The sequence below is a fragment of the Ammospiza caudacuta genome, chromosome 18 (assembly GCF_027887145.1).
Source record: "Ammospiza caudacuta isolate bAmmCau1 chromosome 18, bAmmCau1.pri, whole genome shotgun sequence".
Classification (NCBI taxonomy): Eukaryota; Metazoa; Chordata; class Aves; order Passeriformes; family Passerellidae; genus Ammospiza; species Ammospiza caudacuta.
This window is the reverse complement of record NC_080610.1, coordinates 15,082,440-15,103,472: the sequence shown is the minus strand read 5'-3', so window position 1 is coordinate 15,103,472 and position 21,033 is coordinate 15,082,440. Positions and strand designations below refer to the sequence as shown.

Genomic DNA, 21,033 nt, shown 5'->3' with positions numbered 1-21,033 from the left:
AGTTACCAGCACCAGGGACTCCTCGTTCAGTAATTTGGCCAACAGTACATTTATACCTGAGGGGTAATCCTGTAGTGCCCTGAGGTACAAATTCTGGAAAAGAGAGAGGCAGAATTAAAGAATGCCACACCTGATGAGAGGAATTGAAACAGATATTTGAAAGTGCATCTCTCTCTATATAAAGTCCCTCTTCTCCACTTGTAGTTAATAACTTTTTATTCTGGTTGTTCTTTCACCATGCAGCCCCAGAAGTATTTTACTAGCACTGAGAACTAGAAAGCACCACCTCTCCATAGGAGCCAGCCCAGTTTGCCACATGGCTTTTCCTGTTGTTGAACCTCTCATGCATGGAAACAGAGCTCCACAGAAATGAGTTGCTTTAGGAAAAATCAGAATGTTTTAAAATAAGTATTTTCAAGTTCAGAGCCGACAGGACAATGAAACACAACAGTACTAAAAGAAAATGTTGTGAACTCAAAGAGATGATGAAAATAAGAGCAAAGATAAGGATTGTCATCTTAGAGTAATCCAGAGAGGGAGGAGAGAAAGGGTGGATTTTGCTTGTAATGAGGCTTAGCAATGGCTCTTCACTCCAGCACCCAACTCCTTTCTTTTCCCATTAAAACTGGCACTTTCTGTGCCAATGCAACACCTTGCAGCCAGGAGAGAGCCTCAACGTGCCCAATGGTGCCCAGAGTGTGGGCAGGAGCGAGGAGCCTGCTCCAGAGCACACCCACCATCAATCCAGCTGTGACTGAAGCTGTAATTTCCATTAGTTCAGTCAGATTCTGTCTTGATACAATTTCTTCAAAATATGAACGTCTTAATTAATTCTCTTATCTCCTTTCCTCGTCCTGCTGTTGAACTCTTAATGAGTGGTGGCATTTTCTGTGGGGCAGTAATGAGAACATGACGATGGAATAAGGAGCAGATTGAGCTGGCATTTCCCATCTGATTGGTGCAATATCTCCTTGTTCTCCAGGGCCAAGGTGAAGAGAGGTGTGAACGTTTTCAGTGTGAGAGCCAGCAGCCCCTACCTGTGGGACATCAGGGAGAGTGTGGATTACACTGGCAAGTATGCACCAGCTGTGGTTGTGTGCCAGAGGAAACCTGCTGCTGAGAACAGGTAGGTCATGGCTGCTTTCAATACATTTGAATGATTTTAATACATTTTCCTATGGTGCATGAGGAAATGCTTTTGGAAAAGCTGTGGCTGTTGTTCAATCCACCACACAAATGTTACTCAGTCCTAGTGCTCAAAGGAAGTGAAAACTAACAGAAAATGCTGTTGTCACAAATGATTTGGAAGAACTTGTTTCATATCTTTGAGCTTGACTGTGAATAGTTAATTTTTTTTTAAATTATCTTCATATGACTGTTTGTGGTGGAATTTTTTGGTTTGGTTTATTAATTTTGCTTGAGGTTTTCTTGGTGGATTGTGTCCCTTTCCTTTCTTTGTTGGGTTTTTTCCTTGTTTCTGTTTTGGTCTTTTGTGACTATATGAAAATGATGTTGAGGGTGAGATTTATATGAATTTTTGATCTGCAGAAGAAATAGATTTTCTGTTTTCCATTCCCATTCTGCAACATTGACGTGTCTTAAAATGCCTTCATCTGGCAGGTGGATGTTCCTTTTTTAATCACAACTCTTTGGTTTAATGAATACATTTTTATATAATGTGCTGCTTCTTGTTCATTGTTTCTGGAACTGCAAGTCAAGTGCACATTTGTAATGACCAGACTGCCTTTGTTTGGGGCTGGCATTGCTGATAGAAAAATTCCCACTTTATGTGTGATTCACGTGTGAAATGTTACAGAATCTAACAGGGTTTGGGGATTTATTACATGGTTTATGACATGTAAGTAAATACTTTCTGAACATAATAATTAAGAAGTTTCATCTCCTTGCAATCTGCCTGTATAAAAAAAGAGGAAGGGAAGAACTTTCCTTGGTAATGACTTTCTGCTTGTGATAGCTCAGATTCTACACAGTTCCTTTGCTATAGATGCTGAATTTCCCTCACTTAAAGCAAATATTGTCATGTATCTGGCTGAATGGCATTGGGCAAAGCAGAAATGTGTGTGTATGCCAAGGTGGGAGCTCCCTGTGCTGGGCACAGTCTGTCACATTCCTTAAAATCCCCCTTCAAAGCTACTGGAAAACGGATGAATATTTTCATTGACAGAAATGGGCATTGGATCAAAACCAGAGATTATTTCAGCAATGAGTTTTCCATCACACTTTATCTTGTTGGGCCCATAGAGTGCATTTGCCTGATTTCTGTTTCTCAGCAGGAAAATGTAAAGCAGCCTCATGGGGAAATTGAATCTTGGCAACTTAACTTCCCTTCACTATTCATCATCCAGTGGCAATCCTTTAAAATGACCCCTGGTACACAAAAAATAAATTATTATGTCATCTTTCATGCAGTGGTTGTGGATTCTGTGTGCTTGCACAGGCTGGGTATAAACATTGCTGGATGGTTATTGAAAGAAATCCGGGGTTGTGCACAGATGTTACTGGAAAGAAAACCCAGGCAGGAAAAAGTGTTCATGTACCTCTCCTGTGACTCTTGGTTTGATTTGCTCCATTGAGTTCCCAGCTGAGATTTTCTGGTTTTCTCACTTTTGAGAACTTCTTCCTCCCTCTTTGGAATGAGTGCAAAGTATTTGCAATTCATTACCCAGTATATTGTTTTCCTCATTAAATTTAGTTGACTCTGTTTAGCTCTGCATTTGAAGAAGCAAGATCAAGCATTACGTGGGGAAAGAGCACATTACATGTGCTCTACAGATTCTGGGAAATGATTTTATCCTTATCTAGAAGTGTTTGATGTCACCAAATAGGCACACTGGGTCACAGTTAAGTAATGAGGTCCTTTACCAAATTTTTGGCCTTCGTAGTTCATTTAGAAATTACAGAAACTCTATTTGCATATTGTTGAATTTCTCCTAAAAAGCAGAGGTCTGATCACATGGATGCAAAGGTGGCAATGTTAATTAACTGCAGATTCAGTACCTTTGTGTTCCTGATAGTTTTACATGGATCAGAAAATAGTGTTAATAAAGCTAACTCAGTGTGACAAGTGTAATTTCACGGCTTAAGGAGGCACTTGTGCAAGTGACAACCCAGAGCAGAATGCCAGAGCCTTCCCAGCTCGGGGTTTGAAATATATCCGTCATTTTGTTTGGAGAGGTTCTGGCAGCGGCAGCTTATCGTAACAGGATTAACATATAAATATTATCACAGCCAGCAGGGTGTTTTCAGATGAATATTAACAGCAAATATTATGATTCTGTCTGGGAATAACTAATTAAGCCCATCTGTCAAATACGATTTGAAGTTCTCGTGCCTTGCTTATTACGGGCTGGCGACAGTGTTCCAGATTAATGGTGAAGCAATTAGAAAGTTCTCCCCAGTTCTTCTGATTTCCTTCTGAGGCAGTAATAATTCTGTACCACTCTAAATCCAGACCCAGGAGATGATTAGATGGGTTTGCTGCCTGTAGCATCTGCACAGCACTGCTGCTGTTCCCTTTGAAGCACAGATCCCCCGCCCTCTCCTGGCAAGCAGGTGACCAAACAAGCAAAGAGAAAATGCTGTGGGAATGAAGCAGTGATCAGAAATGGGACTGGGGAAACCCTTCCAGCACTGGCTGAGTCTGGGAGATGCATCCTAATCTGTGCCGTCCTTTACTCCTGCCCTGGGAGCTCCTGATTTTATTTTTGGGAGTTCCCCGTGTAATGAGGTGAATGGAGCAGGAGGGTGAGGTTCGGGAGTGCTGCATTTGCCGAGTGTTTCCTTGGCTTAGGGCTGTTCCTCACCTTACCCAGAATGGGCCTCTCTGCTGTGCAGGGGTGATGGAGAGGAGGAGCAGCCACCAGGTCAAGCTCTGGATTCCTGTTCTTCCCCTTGTTGCTGCTGGACTGGCACTGTGCCCGCTGGGATGGGCCTGGAGAACCCTTGGGGGGCTGGAGATGAGGATTTATTGGGTTTTCCTCCTCTGCAGAACACCACTGGCTGAAAATGAGGATTTATTGGGCTTTCCTCCTCTGCAGAACACCACTGGCAGTGCTTCCCTCCATCCACAGCTGCTGGGGACACATTTGGCAAGTTGGTCTGGTGTGATAGTAATGCGTGTCACGATTCTCTTACAATATTCTGTTCATGTTTATATTTTGGGGTAGGAATGTTTGTTACTCCCATTCCATTACCGTGCTCTGTGCCTGTGGCAGGGATGAAGCCACTGATTCAGTCAAATACAAAATAATCACAGACAAAGCATGGCCATCTCTGAGTAGAACCGTAATGAACATTTCCTGCTTTATCACCAAAAGTGTTTCAGTTATATAACGGATAATTTGCTTGGCAATTTCCTTCCCTTTTTCTGGAAATGTAACAAGGACAGCATTTGTTTTGGTACTTTTCCTCCTCAGTTCTGTAGCACTGAAGGAGTTGCTGGTTTGTGCTGCCTGAAACCAGATGCTGCTGTCAGAGAAACGGATTCTCAGTTGGAACTGCAAGTGACTAAATCAGTTTGTGAGAACGTGAGCACAGTGAGAGACAGTAACAGGATCTTCTAGGCTATATTCTTCATTTATTCCTGAAAGTCTCATTTGTTCATGGCACTGCATTTCAGGGCTTCATTTTCTTAACACTTTTATAACTGAAGAAATTAACTTGATATTAAATAACAACAGGGGACTAGAAAATGTATGCCAACACTGCCTTTGATTTTCTACACAATGCTTTCTTTGTATTGCATTTATGCCATTGTCCTTAGTGCCCTGTTTCTCTCATTTTCCCATGCAATTATTAAATATTTTCATGTTGTAAATGCAGTGAGCTATTGCCTCACCCTCTTACTTGTTGCATATGCCAGTACATTTGATGGACTCCCAAGAGTGCTGTAGTCCTAAAACACTTCTGAAGCCAACAAGAGCAACAAATTTAACATAAATAACAGCCTAATGGCCACAATAATTACACTCTGTCTCTTGCTGGTGTTCATCAAAATGCTTCATAAAATCAATTTAATGTTTTAGATCACCATTAATTTTTTTCCTTGCTCCCATGTGCTCACATGACTTTGTCACCTAGAAATGGATTATTGCTTGGAAAGAGAAATTTCTACTCTAAAATAAGAGAAAAGGACGTGTGATGTAGTAAAAAAAAAATCCCTTTACATTTTGTCACATCCCATCCTGTGGGAATCACGTGAACTTCACTTTGTCACTATGAAATAGAAGCAAGAAAGAGATTGCAGAAATCAGACTTTGAGAATGGAATATACTCAAGGGTGATGTTTTCAGAGCTGGACAGGCCCAGTGAAGGGCTGGGCTAGGCGGGATGTTGGGGATTTTAGTGGCAACCCAATGCATTATTTGTTTATGTGAATTCTAAGCAAAAAAAGATTTCTCCTATTCATTCTTTAATCCTGGTCTTATTATTGAAGGAAACAGGAGGGAAGGGAGAAAGGTGATGCTTTTATGTTCCAAAATTGCTTTCTGAGAATAATTATTCAGCCCTAAAAATTATCTGTTCACTCGGGATTGTTGGTGCTGATGTAATACATTAGGATATCTCTTGTTGGGCAGGTGGAATATGTTCATTTAACTCTGAAACAGCAGGGTTGAACTCCATTTCTGCTTCTGAGACGTGTGGGTAATGATCAGCTGCAAACATATTTACCCTGGGTGCTTTTAGAGTTTCATGCTGTGTACACTTTGGGTTTTTCTGTTTCCTTCCTGTGCTATTAGAAACCTCCAGGCTTCCAGGAGTTTGTCTGTTGTGATCATGTTAAAGCACTGAACATCGCAGAAGTCATGTTTACATTCCTCTGTTTGAAGGCAATTAGTCACAAGCCTCCATTTCTCATTTTAAAGCTTAAATGTGCCCTCAGAGAGAGAACCCCTTGAGATGTTGAGGCAAAATAAATTTGTCTGAACCAAGCCTCAGTGCATTATTATTTTACATGCTGACCCACTTTTCCCATTTTTTAAAAAAGAAAACTATTTGATTTAGCAAGAAATGCAGAATTTTTCTTGAAATCATTCTATGCAATGCTAATACACTAGAAAAGATGTTTATGGTTATCATCTGGGATCAAACAAAAGGAAAGAGATGAAATAATAACCAATTATTCCATAAAGGCATTATTAGCCAACTCTTTCACCTGTTGGTTTGAGACATTCATTTTAAGAAAGCACTTCAAAGGCACGGGGAGGGCTTTGGCACCTTAGGGGGCACAGCTGGGTCTGGCATTCACGTGGAGCAGGTAACCCAGGGAACTGCAGCTCAAAGGGCAGAGATGGTTCCTTTAATCTCAGCTCAATCTCAGGCTCTCCCTGGGGAGCACGGCTGCTCCTGCTCCTTTGGTTAGGGCAAGATGCTGCTGCAAGTGGGAGAGGTGAGAACCAGCACTGTCCTTCGAAGCTGTTACAGAAAATAAATTCCCTCATTCAGGGATTATCCTTTGGAAATACCAATGTGTGACTTCCATGGTGCCCCAGATGTGCAGATCTCCTGGACTGGAGTCCTTGGAGCAGGATATTGGCAGAGCAGCTAATATTCAAATGTCCAGGGATCACTGTGGGAGCTGTGCTGGCTCCCCACACCCAGGGAGAGCTGGGGCTCCCAACTCCAGCTCTCATTGCATGTGTGGGAATAACGACATCGTTCATGAGTAAATACAACTGCTAAAGATGTTGTGTTCCTTTCAGAGGGGTTTGCAGGAGGTCTTGTTTATCTTGGCCGTTCTTATGTTTGGCTCTGCTCTAGTGACAGTGTGTTGCAGGGAATAATGACAGACAGGGGGGCTGCAGGCTGTCCCTCAGGGCCAGGCTGTCCACACCTCCCGCACAGCTCTGCAGTCCTTCTCTGGTATCCAGAAACCCTGGGGGGAAATTCTGTGTTCTCTGCACTGTCACAGCTGAGTACAACCTGGAAAAGTGTTCCTTAATTTGAGCTGGAGCAGTTCCACGTTCCCATATGGCAGCATCAGGGTAACCCACCCCAGCTCAGCCAGCTGTGGCCTCAGGGCACAGCTTGGAACAGAGGAATTCTGGCTGCTTGTAAGGAGGATGCATTTCATTTCCTGGCCTAGTTCATCTGAAAGCATGTTACCCCTTGGTATATTGGATTAGATCCTACTGGGTTTTACTTCACTTACAGAAACAGTCATGGAAGGCAGGGCTCTGTGGGTACTTCATGTATGGGGCTCCCAAAGGACACCAAAGTGGAACACAGAGCAGGTACTCAGTGTTCCCTGTCCATGAACTCAACTGGAGTACAAGGAAAGCTGTGCTGGCTCAGAGGTGGGACTGTGCATGGACCTGAGGAGTCCTGGCAGGAGTTGTGATCATTCCTGTGCTCACACAATGAGAGACCCTTTTCTGATGCTCTCATGGGAGGAGTCAGAGTGTCATTCTGGGCATTTCAGAGGTTCCCCAGACACAGAGCTGGCTGTGCTGTGCTGTGTGGTAATCAGGCTGTTCTCTGTGAGTTACCCATGCAGTGCTGTGGGTAAACCAGCTTCTGCAGCACCATGGTCAGCACCAGCAGCTGGAGGGAGTTCTCAGGGACTCTTCTGAAGTACTGCAGCTCTGCAAGCAATAAATAATGTTGGGGCTTAATCCCCTTTCATTGGGAGCTCTTGGCATGAAGAGCTGGGAATCAGATAATTGGAGGGAAGCAATCTAAGGTGAAGTAGTTTGCTGACAGAAGTCAGTTACAGAAAATGCAGGTAATTCATGGATTTGCTGGGGATTTTGACCTCTCCTCCTGGGTGAGGTGCAGGTGTTTCTGTCACCTCCCTTGCTGAGCAGAGGCCCTTCTTTCTCTCTCATGTTGAGGTAGCTAAAGGATATTTCCAATACTTTGGATAACCTCATTCATATTTAGTGTCTATATTTTTACCCTGGTATTACCCAGTATAATAAATATAATTTTAAGCTTGAGGAAGAATTATTTCCCTTAAGAACCTTCAGGATTCATCATTGTTATGCTTGCTCTGTGTTTGTGGTACTTAGCACTGTAGTTCTTAAACCTTTAGTAGCCCAGAGGCTAAAAATAACAATTCCAGTGGGACAAAGCCAGTTTGCTTTCTATTACAAAAGAGACAGCAAGTGAGTAATCTCCTGTCTATTAAAAATCTAATATTAAATGCAAAAGTGTGTCTTGTGAAAATATCTCTAATGCTGCTGTTGATTTTTTTTCCCCCTTGGAGGAAATCTTGTAAGAAGTAATACTAATTACTGAGAGAGCTGGAAAGTTGAGTGGATGACTTAAAATATGAGCTGAGGCTAAAAATATGCCTGTTGCTCTTGAGACATGGGAATTCCCATGTTTTGGGTGAAAAATTAAATCTGTCACATCTAAATGAACACACGACCAAGTGTGGGCCCGAAGGTTAAGGGAGTTATGTAACACAGCCTGGCATCCTTCTAAATCACAAAACCAGTCCTAAATAAATTCCAACTGCTAGTACAAGGCTGAGTTCACTGGGCATTTGCATGATTTTATGGCTTCAGCTCTCCCTGTGCAGATGCATCAATGGCACAGTTCTCTGGAGTTATTGCTGGTGTGTCTGAGATCTCCTTTTTGGAGTTTCTGTTGGCTTCTGTGGCAGTAAAAGAATTTGGCTGTTTGGGATGCCTTGTCTTTGTGGGTGCCACTCAGTCTGACATGGATATGTGTGTAAAAGCTGGGCACAGGGCAGGGGTCTGAGCTGTAGGATTCCATGCAGAGCCGGGTGTGCTCCCTGGATATTCTGGGTGCCACCAAGGAGTGTGGAATGTGCCCCATTCCTGCCCTGGCAATCTGCACCTGCAGCAGCACACTGCAGCCTGGCTGGTGTTGGCAGCCCCTGGCACAGCCTGGAGCTGAGTTCTGTGGTGTTTGGAGCTGAGTTCTGTGGTGTTATCCGGAGCTGAGTTCTGTGGTGTTATCCGGAGCTGAGTTCTGTGGTGTTATCCGGAGCTGAGTTCTGCGGTGTTATCCGGAGCTGAGTTCTGTGGTGTTATCCGGAGCTGAGTTCTGTGGTGTTCTCTGGAGCTGAATTCTGTGGTGTTCTCTGGAGCTGAATTCTGTGGTGTTATCCGGAGCTGAGTTCTGTGGTGTTATCCGGAGCTGAGTTCTGTGGTGTTATCCGGAGCTGAGTTCTGTGGTGTTATCCGGAGCTGAGTTCTGTGGTGTTCTCTGGAGCTGAATTCTGTGGTGTTCTCTGGAGCTGAATTCTGTGGTGTTCTCCGGAGCTGAGTTCTGTGGTGTTATCCGGAGCTGAGTTCTGTGGTGTTATCCGGAGCTGAGTTCTGTGGTGTTATCCGGAGCTGAGTTCTGTGGTGTTATCCGGAGCTGAGTTCTGTGGTGTTATCCGGAGCTGAGTTCTGTGGTGTTATCCGGAGCTGAGTTCTGTGGTGTTCTCCGGAGCTGAGTTCTGTGGTGTTCTCCGGAGCTGAGTTCTGTGGTGTTATCCGGAGCTGAGTTCTGTGGTGTTATCCGGAGCTGAGTTCTGTGGTGTTATCCGGAGCTGAGTTCTGTGGTGTTCTCTGGAGCTGGTGCAATGTGCAGCACACTTTGTGTCTCTGTCACAGACTGGATCTCAGTTTGCAATCCATGCTCGTTGTATGAGTGATGAATCCTGTTCTGTGTATGACGGTTTGTCACTGAATGTGAGCAGAGGAATGCACAGAGAAAACATTCCATAAGTCAGACAGGAGGATTTTAGAGTGTGTGGGAGTGGGATTCAGGCTGTACATCCATGGCAGTAAGTGAGCTGGAAAGGGACCAGTGGCTTGTTGCATGATTCTCTGGAAAAGTGCAGGAGTTACTGCAGTGTGTGTTCCCTTTGTTACTCAGGAGCCCTCGCAGTTCTTCATGTCAAAAGTATAAATGTGAGTTTGTATCAGGTATACTTGGAAATGGGAGTATTTGCAGCTCTGCTGCTCTGCCTGTGATGTGAGTGGCCTAGGCTGGGTGTTAGGTTAGACATCAGGGGAAAGTTCTCCACTGAAAGAGTGATTGAATTGCCTGCCCAGGCGGAGTCACCGTCCCTGGCACTCAGAGCCATGGTTTGGTTGATCGGGTGCTGTTGGGTCATGGGTTGGGCTGATGATCTCAAAGCTCTTCTCTACCCTGGGTAACTCTGCCATTCTCCTATTCAGTGATGAGAAGTCCCAGTCCATGGGAACGTGGCCCTGGCAGGGGTGCACCCACTGCTGGCTCCGTTTCCAGAAGGATCCAGAGCAGACCCAAGGCTGTGCCCGGGGTTCTGTGCCAGGGTGGCACTGAGGGATCACCTGCACTTATGCAAATGTGCTTGTGTTGTTCTTAGTTCCAGGGGTTACCTGAAGCTAATATTCAAATGTGCAGTTAGCTGAATGGATGGCTACTATCTGCAGTGATTCTTGAGATAATTTTTCCCTGGCATGTTGCAGGAATGCCTGCCTGCCTTTTTGTCAGCTTTAGCTGAAATACTTGAAAATCCCTTCAGTGTTGACAAGATACCATCTTCTCTAGAAGTCTTACCTGTGACACAGAGCCACAGGCTCCTTCAGCAAGTCCTTGGTCACAGGATGAGCAGAATCCTTGAAACTGGGACTGGAACAGGGCCTTTCACTGTGAGCTTGTCAAGTGCTGAGTGGAACTTCTTCATTTTCAGTTTATTATTACACTCTTCATTTAATTTCATTTTAGAGAGAAAACAATTAGCTTGAATAATTTTCAATCCAAATCATCTATTCCTGAGTGGCAAATATTGTACCTGGAAACAGATCGATTCTGAAGTGTTTCCTCTGAGATGCATTTTCCTGTTAATTGTTGAAGCAATTAATTTCCTTACAGACACTTGCAGGTCTTTGTGTGAAGTAGTGAAGGCAAGGAGAGCAGCAGGCCTGGAAGAGAACAAAAGATGCCTGTAAGAAACGAGCACAGAATGGATAAATAGGATGTATGTGGAGTGCATTCTCTGTGCTGTCCATACATTATGCACTTGTCAGCATCCATAGCGGAGGAGCTGTAGCAGCTGCAGAAATCAGGAGATGCTGGAGTGAATCTGGGATGCATATTCATGAGGAACAGTCTCACAGGAACACACGGGACTTGTTCCACGGGACCACGGGCACAGAGTTTGGCAGACAGGCTCTGACAAGTCTGGCTGTGACACGTGTTTCAAAATAACATCTCCCTCGTGTCCTGAGATCCACAGGTTGGAAACATTTGGGTGGATTTTTATAGGGAAACCAAAGTTCTGGTTTGCACTTTGGATGCCAAACCCCAAATTTATCCAAGCTGTGTCCCTTGCCAGTCTTTGAATCTTTGCTTGGAAGCATAAGAAACTTCATCATGTTCTTCTATTTCTGAGTGTTGATTTCCAATTCTAAACGTCTGTTAATATAAACAGACAAGGCTGTTCTCCTAAATTCCACTGCACGTGGCAAAATGGCTGCAATTTAACTTGGTGTTCCCAAAAGCTAGATACACCTCTTACATGGAAATTTATATCTTCATTTTATAGCTTCGTTTCTTTGCCAAGTTGTCAACTACTGAACGGAGGATGGTGCAACAAATAATTTTGAATTGTCCTAATTATTTTTGTAGCTTTCAAATCCCCATGTTATATTTCCATGATCTCACCAATATCTATTTTATGTTAGAGATGCATTTACACATTCAGTGCATACCTATTGTCTATATTGCAATTCTTTTTAGGTTCTGATAGATTGAATCAGGTTTGATTTTATGCATGTTCAATACCGAGAAGGCTGAGGAAGAGAGGGGGGTTGTGGATTTATTCTGCATTTGTTTTCTATATTTGAGTAAGATAAACCTCTGACTTAGCCCATAAGAGTCTCAAAGAGAATTACAATGTCTTGATGAAAAATTACTGTTTGTTCAAAAATCAAGACTTTGTTCTCATAAAGGACATGAAAATAAATCTTGTTTGCAGTGGTTCTCAGCAGCAAAGGATCAGGAATTTAGCTGTCTCCAGAGTTTTGGGATAAATGACAGTTTTAGAAATGCAGCCTTATGATCAAATCTCTGAGATGGTGGGAATCAGCAGTTGTTTTGTAAAAGCTGTATTTTTACTCTTTACTTTAGGTGTGTGGATTTGGCACTCTCATCATTCTTATGTAATTCTCTAGGAAAATATCTCTTGTGCAGTGGTTTAAGGGATTAATCTTGTTTATGAAAAGAAATGCTTCTTCTGCTTCTTGGATAAACCACAAATAAAGATTTTACTCTTCAGTTGTAATCAGGACTTGTAAACTCACCCCAAAGTCCTAATGAACTGCTAAAGATCACTGAGGTGCTTCCATCAGGAACCGCAGAGTTTAATTGTATGGAAATGCACAATTAGCAGGCAGGTGAAAGCTCCAGGTAGGAGCATTGCTGTCAGGCACAGCCCTGTACCACAGACCTGCTGCGATGGAGATGATGCTCTCACCCCCCTGTCACTTCAGAGGCTGAATATTTAATTTTCCATTACTAAAAAGATGTAGTAAATGGAACTTGTTAACTTGTAGTGGAAAAGGAAGAGTTGTGCCCGGGGCAGAGCAAAGAAGGCAAATATTTAGATGTGATCTAGAAGGAGAAGCAGGATGTGCATTTGTGGAGATGCAGTGCAAACACAGGAAGGAAGGAGTAAATGACAGCACTTCATTTGTCCCCCAGCCTGGTTTCAGCGCTGTGATGTGGGGTAGCAGGGCTGCTGGAAACTGGCCCATGCCAGGAACAAGCACTATCAGCACTGTGTTTGCACATCTGGCTGTGGGGCACCATTCCTAAACACCAGTTTTCATGGCAAGCTTCCAGTCCCTCAGGTGCTGTGGCTTTTCAGAGCATAAATGTGTATTTAGATCCATCAGAAAAGGAGCATTTTTGATCTGTGCCTGTGCAGAAGTCTCCCGTTCTAAAATTAGAAAGTCAATTTGTCTGTTAAGCCAGGGGAAGAAGCAGCTCTACATGGCCTCTGAAATTAGCAATGGAACAAGCTGTATTGAACTCATCTGCAGCTTTACACTCCGGGCAGTGGCTGCATCCAGGACAGACAATATTTCCCCAGGCTGCCACAGCTGTTTGACAAGGGAAGGAGGAGGGGGAGCAGGGAGCTGCTTTAGTCTGACCTCTAAGTGAAATTACCAGCTGAACTTTTAAAATCATCCAGAAGATTAAAGGACACTTCAAACAGTATGGTGTGTCAATTTATTCTGCTGAGTGTCTCTTCCTTAATTGTCACAAAAGGAAGACATTAAAGGTAACAGAGTCATGTGCTCTGCTAAAAGGTGCTGCTGCTTTAGAGAAAGGTGTTACTGGGGAGGAGAAATGCAGAGGGAGGTCTTTCATGCAGTACAGAGCTAGGAGAAAAAAGGAAATAAGGCAACAATTTGAATGCATTTGATTTTCCACAGATAGTACTTGGAAAGGATTCAGCATTGTTGTAGATATGCAAGAATCTGTGTCTCCAGTTACAGTGAAGTGATGGCCCTGCAAAGGCAGATGAGAGGCACTGACCATGAACAGCTTCAATCCCCACAAATTCTACAGAACTGCAGCCTGGAGAGGCCCAAGGGCCTGGAAAACTCCAGAAGCTTTCAAGGAAAAAGTGTGATGTAGTTGCAAAGAAGTGCACACAGCTTTTGCTGCTTCGCCCCCAGAGGCCTGGGCAGAAATATGAAAGAAATTTGTGCAGCAGCATATCAGCCCTTGAGAATGATTTCCATGACTAATAATTCAAATTAAGTTACATACATGTATGTGATATTAGGCGATTGCAATTTCAATGTATTGTAGATTAAATTCACCTAATATTTGTGCTGTGCGGGCCACATCTCAGAGAATGTGCATAAAGATGTCAAGTCAATTTCTCAAGCTTTTTTCTCCCATAATATGAGATTTTTTTCCCATTAGCTCGTAATTTACATATTGTTTCTGCGCTCTGTGGATATTGCTTTCTTTTTTGTTTATACATCAACAATATTCATGCTTTCTATTTTTAACATTATAATATTCCCCCTATTTCAGGGGAGTGTCAACAGGCAAGTGGATATATTCAAGTGCTGTGGTGTGTTGTGCAGATTTTTCACTAATAATAGGTGTAGGATGGTTTATTTCAAAGGAGAGAACTTATGCTTATTTCTATCATAAATACAGCCAGCAGTACTGCACATGTGCTAGCTCCAGAATACATTTGTCATTTTTAATGAAGGAAATAAAGCACCTAACTACAGCTAGATCAGTTTTTCATTAATTTTATTAAGTTTTTTTCCTTTGGAGAAAAAAAGGGGATTTTAGCCAGGTTTGGAGAGCAAACGAGTCTCCTGGTGCCTGTGCATGTGTGCCTTAGATTTGACAGCACAAAGCTGACTCAGAGATGGGCATTTCTTATATGTGTCAGGAAAATACACAGAGTAGAGGAAAAACAGAACAGAGAGTCTCCAGGCAGCTGAATGCTTATCAATAGGCAATTATGGAAAAATCTTAAATGAAAGCTTGTAGTTTCTTGGACACAAGAGCCAATCAAGCTTGAGACAGTTCTGTAGGAAAGTGGCTTTTTCTTGCTCCATCCTCATGGAGCCTCTTCTTTTCCATGCTTAAGTAATTGCCAGAAAATCTTGGCTCTGTAGTGCAGACCTGGCTTTGGGGCTTAATTAACGTGTAGGACTGGGGAGGAGCTGCCAGGTGTGCTCTGGAAGGCAGGGGGAGCTGCCAGGTGTGCTCTGGAAGGCAGGGGGAGCTGCCAGGTGTGCTCTGGAAGGCAGGAGGAGCTGCCAGGTGTGCTCTGGAAGGCAGGAGGAGCTGCCAGGTGTGCTCTGGAAGGCAGGAGGGAAGGTAGGAGGAGCTGCCAGGTGTGCTCTGGAAGGCAGGGGGAGCTGCCAGGTGTGCTCTGGAAGGCAGGAGGGAAGGTAGGAGGAGCTGCCAGGTGTGCTCTGGAAGGCAGGGGGAGCTGCCAGGTGTGCTCTGGAAGGCAGGAGGGAAGGCAGGAGGAGCTGCCAGGTGTGCTCTGGAAGGCAGGGGGAGCTGCCAGGTGTGCTCTGGAAGGCAGGAGGAGCTGCCAGGTGTGCTCTGGAAGGCAGGAGGGAAGGTAGGAGGAGCTGCCAGGTGTGCTCTGGAAGGCAGGGGGAGCTGCCAGGTGTGCTCTGGAAGGCAGGGGCAGGATGGATGCAGGCAGGCACTCCCAGTGCTCCTGTCTCTGGTCAGTGCCAGTCCAGGGTGTCTGCAGGGCTGGGTCCCCCTGAGGAGAGCACCAGTGCTGTGGTGAGTGCTGCCAGTGCCAGGGCTGGACCTCCTGAGCTTGGGCAGGAGCTGCAGGTGCCCCCTGAGCTGAGGAGTTGTGCAGTTCCCCTGAGCTGGATGGACACAGCAGAGCTCACCTTGAGCAGCACACACCAGCCGAGCAGGGAGCCGCGCCTTGCCACCTCTGCTGCACTCCCAAACCCAAAACACAAGCTCTCTCAAGAGGGACAGGGCTCAGCAGGGAAAATGGAAGTCAGAATCTTCAAGGTTAAAAAGTTCTGTCTAACCTTTCATATTATTGCTCAGAAGAATTATTTTTTTGAAGTTAATAAACCACGTGCATTCACCTCATATGGCTATTTCCCTCCCCAAACAAATTGCTTTTATTGTCAAAGCTACAAATTCGGGCATTGTGATCGATACCATCGTTTTATGAGCTGTCAGGAAAGGGAGTTGAAGATGCAGCTTTGCTTGATTGTGTAGGAATAAAGATTGATCAGCCCTGTTGCTGCTCCTGTATAGATCCTGGCTGATTCCCATCCAGAGTACAAAGCAAAGCACCATCCCCTCATCCCTCTTCAGAATCACACAGTCGATAGCTTTCCCCCTGTGCTGCTCTGCAGCTCCTCGAGGTACAGCCCCGGTGAATGTCTGACAAAGGGCACAGAGGAGGAACACATTCTGGTGTTGGGGGTGTGTTCTGTTCCACGTGTGCCCTCGGTGATAAAGGGCTGTCCCTGCTGAGGGGGAGCACCTTCCTTCCCCTCCTGCCTCTGCTTTGGCTGGCAGGGAGCTGCTTTGGCATCAGAGTGCCAGAAAACAGCACTGCCAAATATTGTGGTGGGTCCCCAGAAGGGCTCAGTGCCCATGCCAGGGGTGCCAGGGCAAGGGGGGCAGGAGCAGGAGAAGGCACAGGCGCAGGTGAATCCAGCTCCAGCAGCACATTTGGGGTGCCCTCAGCCAGGGGATGACCCTTCATGGTCTGGGTTTCACATCAAGAGCGGGGACATCAATGCCAAGGTCCTGACACTGAGGGATGATATTAAACATCTCATGCTTTGTGTCTGTAAAAGCTTTTGACAGTTTTGGATAGGAGCTTACACAAACAAATCTAGAGATAAGAGTGGCCATCGTTCTGTGGCAAGTCCTGCTCTTACTTAAGTGCTGGGTTCCACTGGATCTTCTCTTGAGTTTGTACCTTTGCTTTTATGGTCTTACCAGGAGCCCTCTGGACCTCTCCCTGTCGAAGGTTCCCTGCCCTAGAATCCCACTGAAATGGAGTGGAAAGCCCATGAAAATCTCACTGCATTTGCACTCAAGTGACACATGGCCATGGTGTTAATTTAAAAAAAAACCAAAACTGATGGTCCTGTAGTCTCCATGGAGACTGAGCATGCTGGAAGAGGTGGGAGTATAAAATATTTTCAATTTTGGGTTGAAAGGCAGAGATCAAAAGTTGTTCTGGTTAAAATGCTGGTGGGTGTCAACATGCCCAGTTGAATGATTAGGAATTTTGCACAAATGCTTTGCAAAATGTTTTGAAAACGAGATTTTAAAGCAGGTTTCCTGTAGTATTTTTAGTGGGTATCTGGAATAGAGCTGGATGTGTACTGTCTGTGCCTTTGTCACATTCCTAGCAGAGTGCATGAGCAGGGAAGTAAAATACCCATCCTGGCAACAAGGAATCCTTGTTTTACAAGGCAGCATCCCAATTCTTTTAGAGGATCATAAAAAGTAAATGAAAGGAGACCCAGCAGAAATGGAGACATTCCATGTGATTAAGATGTCTGGCTGTCAAAGAAGCCAAAAAAAAAAAAGCTTTCCCAAGCTTGCTTTGGGGAGGAAAGAGCAGGAAAACCACATGAGAAGTATTCAGCAAAGGAGCAATAATCCTGTTTGTTGGTAGCTGGTGAATTTGCTGTTCCTCGGGCACTTGGAGAGCATTGCTGGGAAGGTGTTACTGGGGGAAAATCACCTCACTGGCCAAATGCAAAGTGAACAGCAGCAAAGGATGCATTCTGCACCTTTCTGTTCCCAGGTGACCATAGAAACAGCTCTGCTGACATCCAGAACGCAGGGTTTGTGAGCTGGCATTGAAAAATCACTAATTCAATGGTTTGCATGTGAAATGGCCCTGGGCAGGGTGGGACTGACAGGTACAGGACAGACAGTTTGCCTCCTAGGATGATTTCCATGGGGAGGGCAGTTAAAACAGCAGAACTGGCAATTCTGGCTGTTTGCACAGAGTGCCAATTCTGGCTGTTTGCAGAGTGCCAGTTCTGGCTGTTTGCACAGAGTGCCAATCTGGCTGTTTGCACAGAGTGCCAATCTGGCTGTTTGCAGAGTGCCAATTCTGGCTGTTTGCACAGAGTGCCAGTTCTGGCTGTTTGCACAGAGTGCCAATTCTGGCTGTTTGCACAGAGTGCCAATTCTGGCTGTTTGCACAGAGTGCAAATTCTGGCTGTTTGCACAGAGTGCCAATCTGGCTGTTTGCACAGAGTGCCAGTTCTGGCAGTTTGCAGAGTGCCAATTCTGGCTGTTTGCACAGAGTGCCAATCTGGCTGCTCTTGGTGCTTCAGCTGAGGAAAGTCTATTGAGTCCTCCCTGGCTGCTGGTGGATGGCACTTGTTTATTTGAATTTTTTACAGGTATGGATCTGTTGCTAAAGCCAAGGATGTCAGTGGATTTAGCAGCCTGGGGTGGGGAAGAGGAGCAGCAGTGGGAGGGGAAGGTGGCTGAGGGTCTGTGCAGCCCATTGCTCTGGTGTCCCTTGCTGCCACTGAACTGACCCAGGGCAGCTGGAGATGAAGGCTGGGGCTTCTCTTGGCTTCTGGGGGCTGAATGGGAATTGCTTGAACAAGAGTGAGTCACTGTTTTGGGATGGAGTTTTGCCAACAATATAACCACAACAAGATTTCTTTATTAAAATACATTTGAGCATTATTAAAAGAAAAATTAAAAGGTCCTGCCCTCTTTCTCCTTTCAGATTAGAGCTGAACAAATACATAATTTGGGGAAGACAGGAAGGAAAAAACCACACATGAAATGCAAAAATGCATTCAGTTCTGTACCACTGTCTGCCTTGGAATTGGCTTCCTCTGTCAGTAAAGAACTGAACAGATGGAAAAGGTCTGAAACAAAGGGAAAACATTACCTAACAAAAATGCTGGGTGCTTGTTACCTGGAGAGAGTGCTTAAGTGAAGGCAGATAGATGAGGGCTTGGCTTGCAGCATCAGGAAATGTGCTTTACAAATCATGGCTGTTGGGTTTTGTTCTAGGCAATGTGGTAATCTTGAAAGGAGCAGGCATTTCATGCTGTAGGTGCTGGCACCACCAAAAATAGAAATGGCTTTGGTAGCTGTGAACTTTCTCAGCAGTCAGTGCAGTGTTTTTCTCATGCTGCTCTGTGGGGGAAACTCAATCAGTGCCTGCTTTGCCCTGCCTGGTCCTTTTGTTCCCTGTCAAACCACCAGGTGATTCCCTGGCTTTCTCCATTTGCAGGAATAATTCAGTAACAAGAATTTTTGCCCGTCATGGGTCCCATTCTGTATTTTTTTGACCCTGTAATAGACTGACATCAAATTATGGCTTAAATTTAGGCACCTGGTTTTGCAAGCAACACTTTGGACAGTAATTTTTTATTTCTCAGAGGCTGGGAAATTACACCTATTTTTTAATAGCTTTGATTTGTTAGTACATTTATATTGAATCTGTTTATTCTTCCCCAACTCCCTCTAATAGAAATTAGACATGTAATTAATTTAATAATAGCACCCGGGTCAAATAAATTATTTCATGCCACCTCTCAGTTAATAGGAATGAAGATATTTTATTTTGAAGACTATTTTGTGTGCAGAAATTTTCCATTTCAGAAAGAATAATTAGCAGTATCGTTAAGTGAACTGGGTTTATCTTTGGTCAGCTCTGCATTCCAGAATGAGTGAAGAGCAGAACAGTTGAAATGTTTTCTCTGCTGCTCAGTTCTGGCCTGGCACATGCAGCGTCCTTGGAGCAGTGCTGGTGCAGTCACTGATTTCTGACTGGGAGGTGGGAACTGCTTCTGGTGCGCACCTGGAGAAAGGAGCGTGCCCGGCTCCCGGGGAGGCTCAGCACACAGCCAGCTTCTGTGGCTCCACGGAAATGGGAGGTGTTGGTGCACGGGGGGCAGATTCACCTTTACGGCTGAGAATCTCTGAATCTCTGCTAGTTCAGTTCTTCTTAGAAAATTCTGGTTTCAGGATAGGAAGATGTTGTCCCTCTCCCCCCAAAACCCAACTAAACCCCTTTTGTCTGTGTAGTTCAGACACAAAGCTCTTTAAAAATCACTGTTTGCTTGTAACCTGTATTCGTTTGCCAAGGCTCTGAGTGGGTGTTTAATTTTATTTAAAGGACAGTGTGAATAGCCTCTGGGGCTTAATTTAGAATTTATACAATTTCCTACTTCTCTGAGATAAATCCTAGTGAAGGAAACATCTTTCATATGTAAAGAAAGTTGTGGTTTCCACCCCATTTAAAGTCATGTTTTATTTAGACCATTCTATTTCCTCTTCTCTTGGGGCAGTATCTGAATTCCTTGTCAGGTCATTAACTACATTAGATGCATTAGATGAAAACATTTGAACATTTTTTGGTCAGAGAAACAACATTTAATGAATTAATGCTGTGTACATATTCTCAGCGGGAGCTTTGTGCTTTTTCCTGCCTGCCCAAATTTGCAGGAGCTTTTTGTCTTAATGGAAGTGGAGTGGGCACTTGAGTGGGCAGGTCCCTCTGTGTTCTGCAGCTCTTCAGGGGCTCTGATGGCAAATTCTGAACCTTTTCCTGCTCACGGGCTGGGCTGGAGAGCTCAGCACTGAAAGAGCTGCAGTAAATGTCATTTTGGGAGGGGACATGGCAGCACCTTGTGCTGGTGAGCTGCTCCTGGGCACAGGGCACCTCAGCTCTGAATGAGCTGCAGTAACTGTCACTTTGGGAGGGGACATGAAAAGCACCTGGTGCTGGTGTGCTGCTCCTGGGCACCTCAGCACTGAATGAGCCACAGTAAATGTTATTTCGGGAGGGGATATGGCAGCACCTTGTGCCTGGGCACTCCCAGCCCTGCCCTGCCCTCCTGTGCTGGCCCCAGCAGCAGCTCCCTGCCCAGGGCTCCTGGAGGAACAGGGCTCCATGGACTGTCACCTGCTTCAGTGTGCCTCCATGTCAGGCAGCACAGCCACGAGAGCTCTTCCTCTGAGGCTGGGAGCACATCCTGCAGCTGCAGGGGCTCTGTGGGGACACAGGGAGAGGGGAGCAGTGCAGCTGGCCCTGCCTTGGCTGCCAGAACAAAGAGCAATGTTCCATAGAGCTGGTGTGCTGCCCTTCCATTCCTGGCACAAAGAGCAAGGTTCCATAGAGCTGGGGTGCTGCCCTTCCATTCCTGGCACAAAGAGCAAGGTTCCATAGAGCTGGGGTGCTGCCCTTCCATTCCTGGCACAAAGAGCAAGGTTCCGTAGAGTTGAGGTGCTGCCCTTCCATTCCTGGCACAAAGAGCAAGGTTCCATAGGAATTGGGGTGCTGCCCTTTCATTCCTGGCACAAAGAGCAAGGTTCCATAGGAGCTGGGGTGCTGCCCTTCCATTCCTGGCACAAAGAGCAAGGTTCCGTAGAGTTGAGGTGCTGCCCTTCCATTCCTGGCACAAAGAGCAAGGTTCCATAGGAATTGGGGTGCTGCCCTTCCATTCCTGGCACAAAGAGCAAGGTTCCGTAGGGTTGGGGTGCTGCCCTTTTATCCTTGTCCTGCCTGGCTCAGGAGTGGCTCTC

At 45.1% G+C, this 21,033-nt stretch overlaps 1 protein-coding gene across 1 annotated transcript in view; it reads left to right on the top strand.

The window, feature by feature from the left end:
- Window positions 1–21,033, top strand: part of LOC131565763 (transmembrane protein 132D-like) — a 181,432-nt gene that overhangs the window by 70,179 nt on the left and 90,220 nt on the right. Inside the window, exon 3 of the mRNA XM_058816822.1 lies at window positions 983–1,126. Within this exon, the coding sequence (XP_058672805.1) occupies window positions 983–1,126 (144 nt within the window). The remainder of the gene's footprint in view (window positions 1–982; window positions 1,127–21,033) is intronic.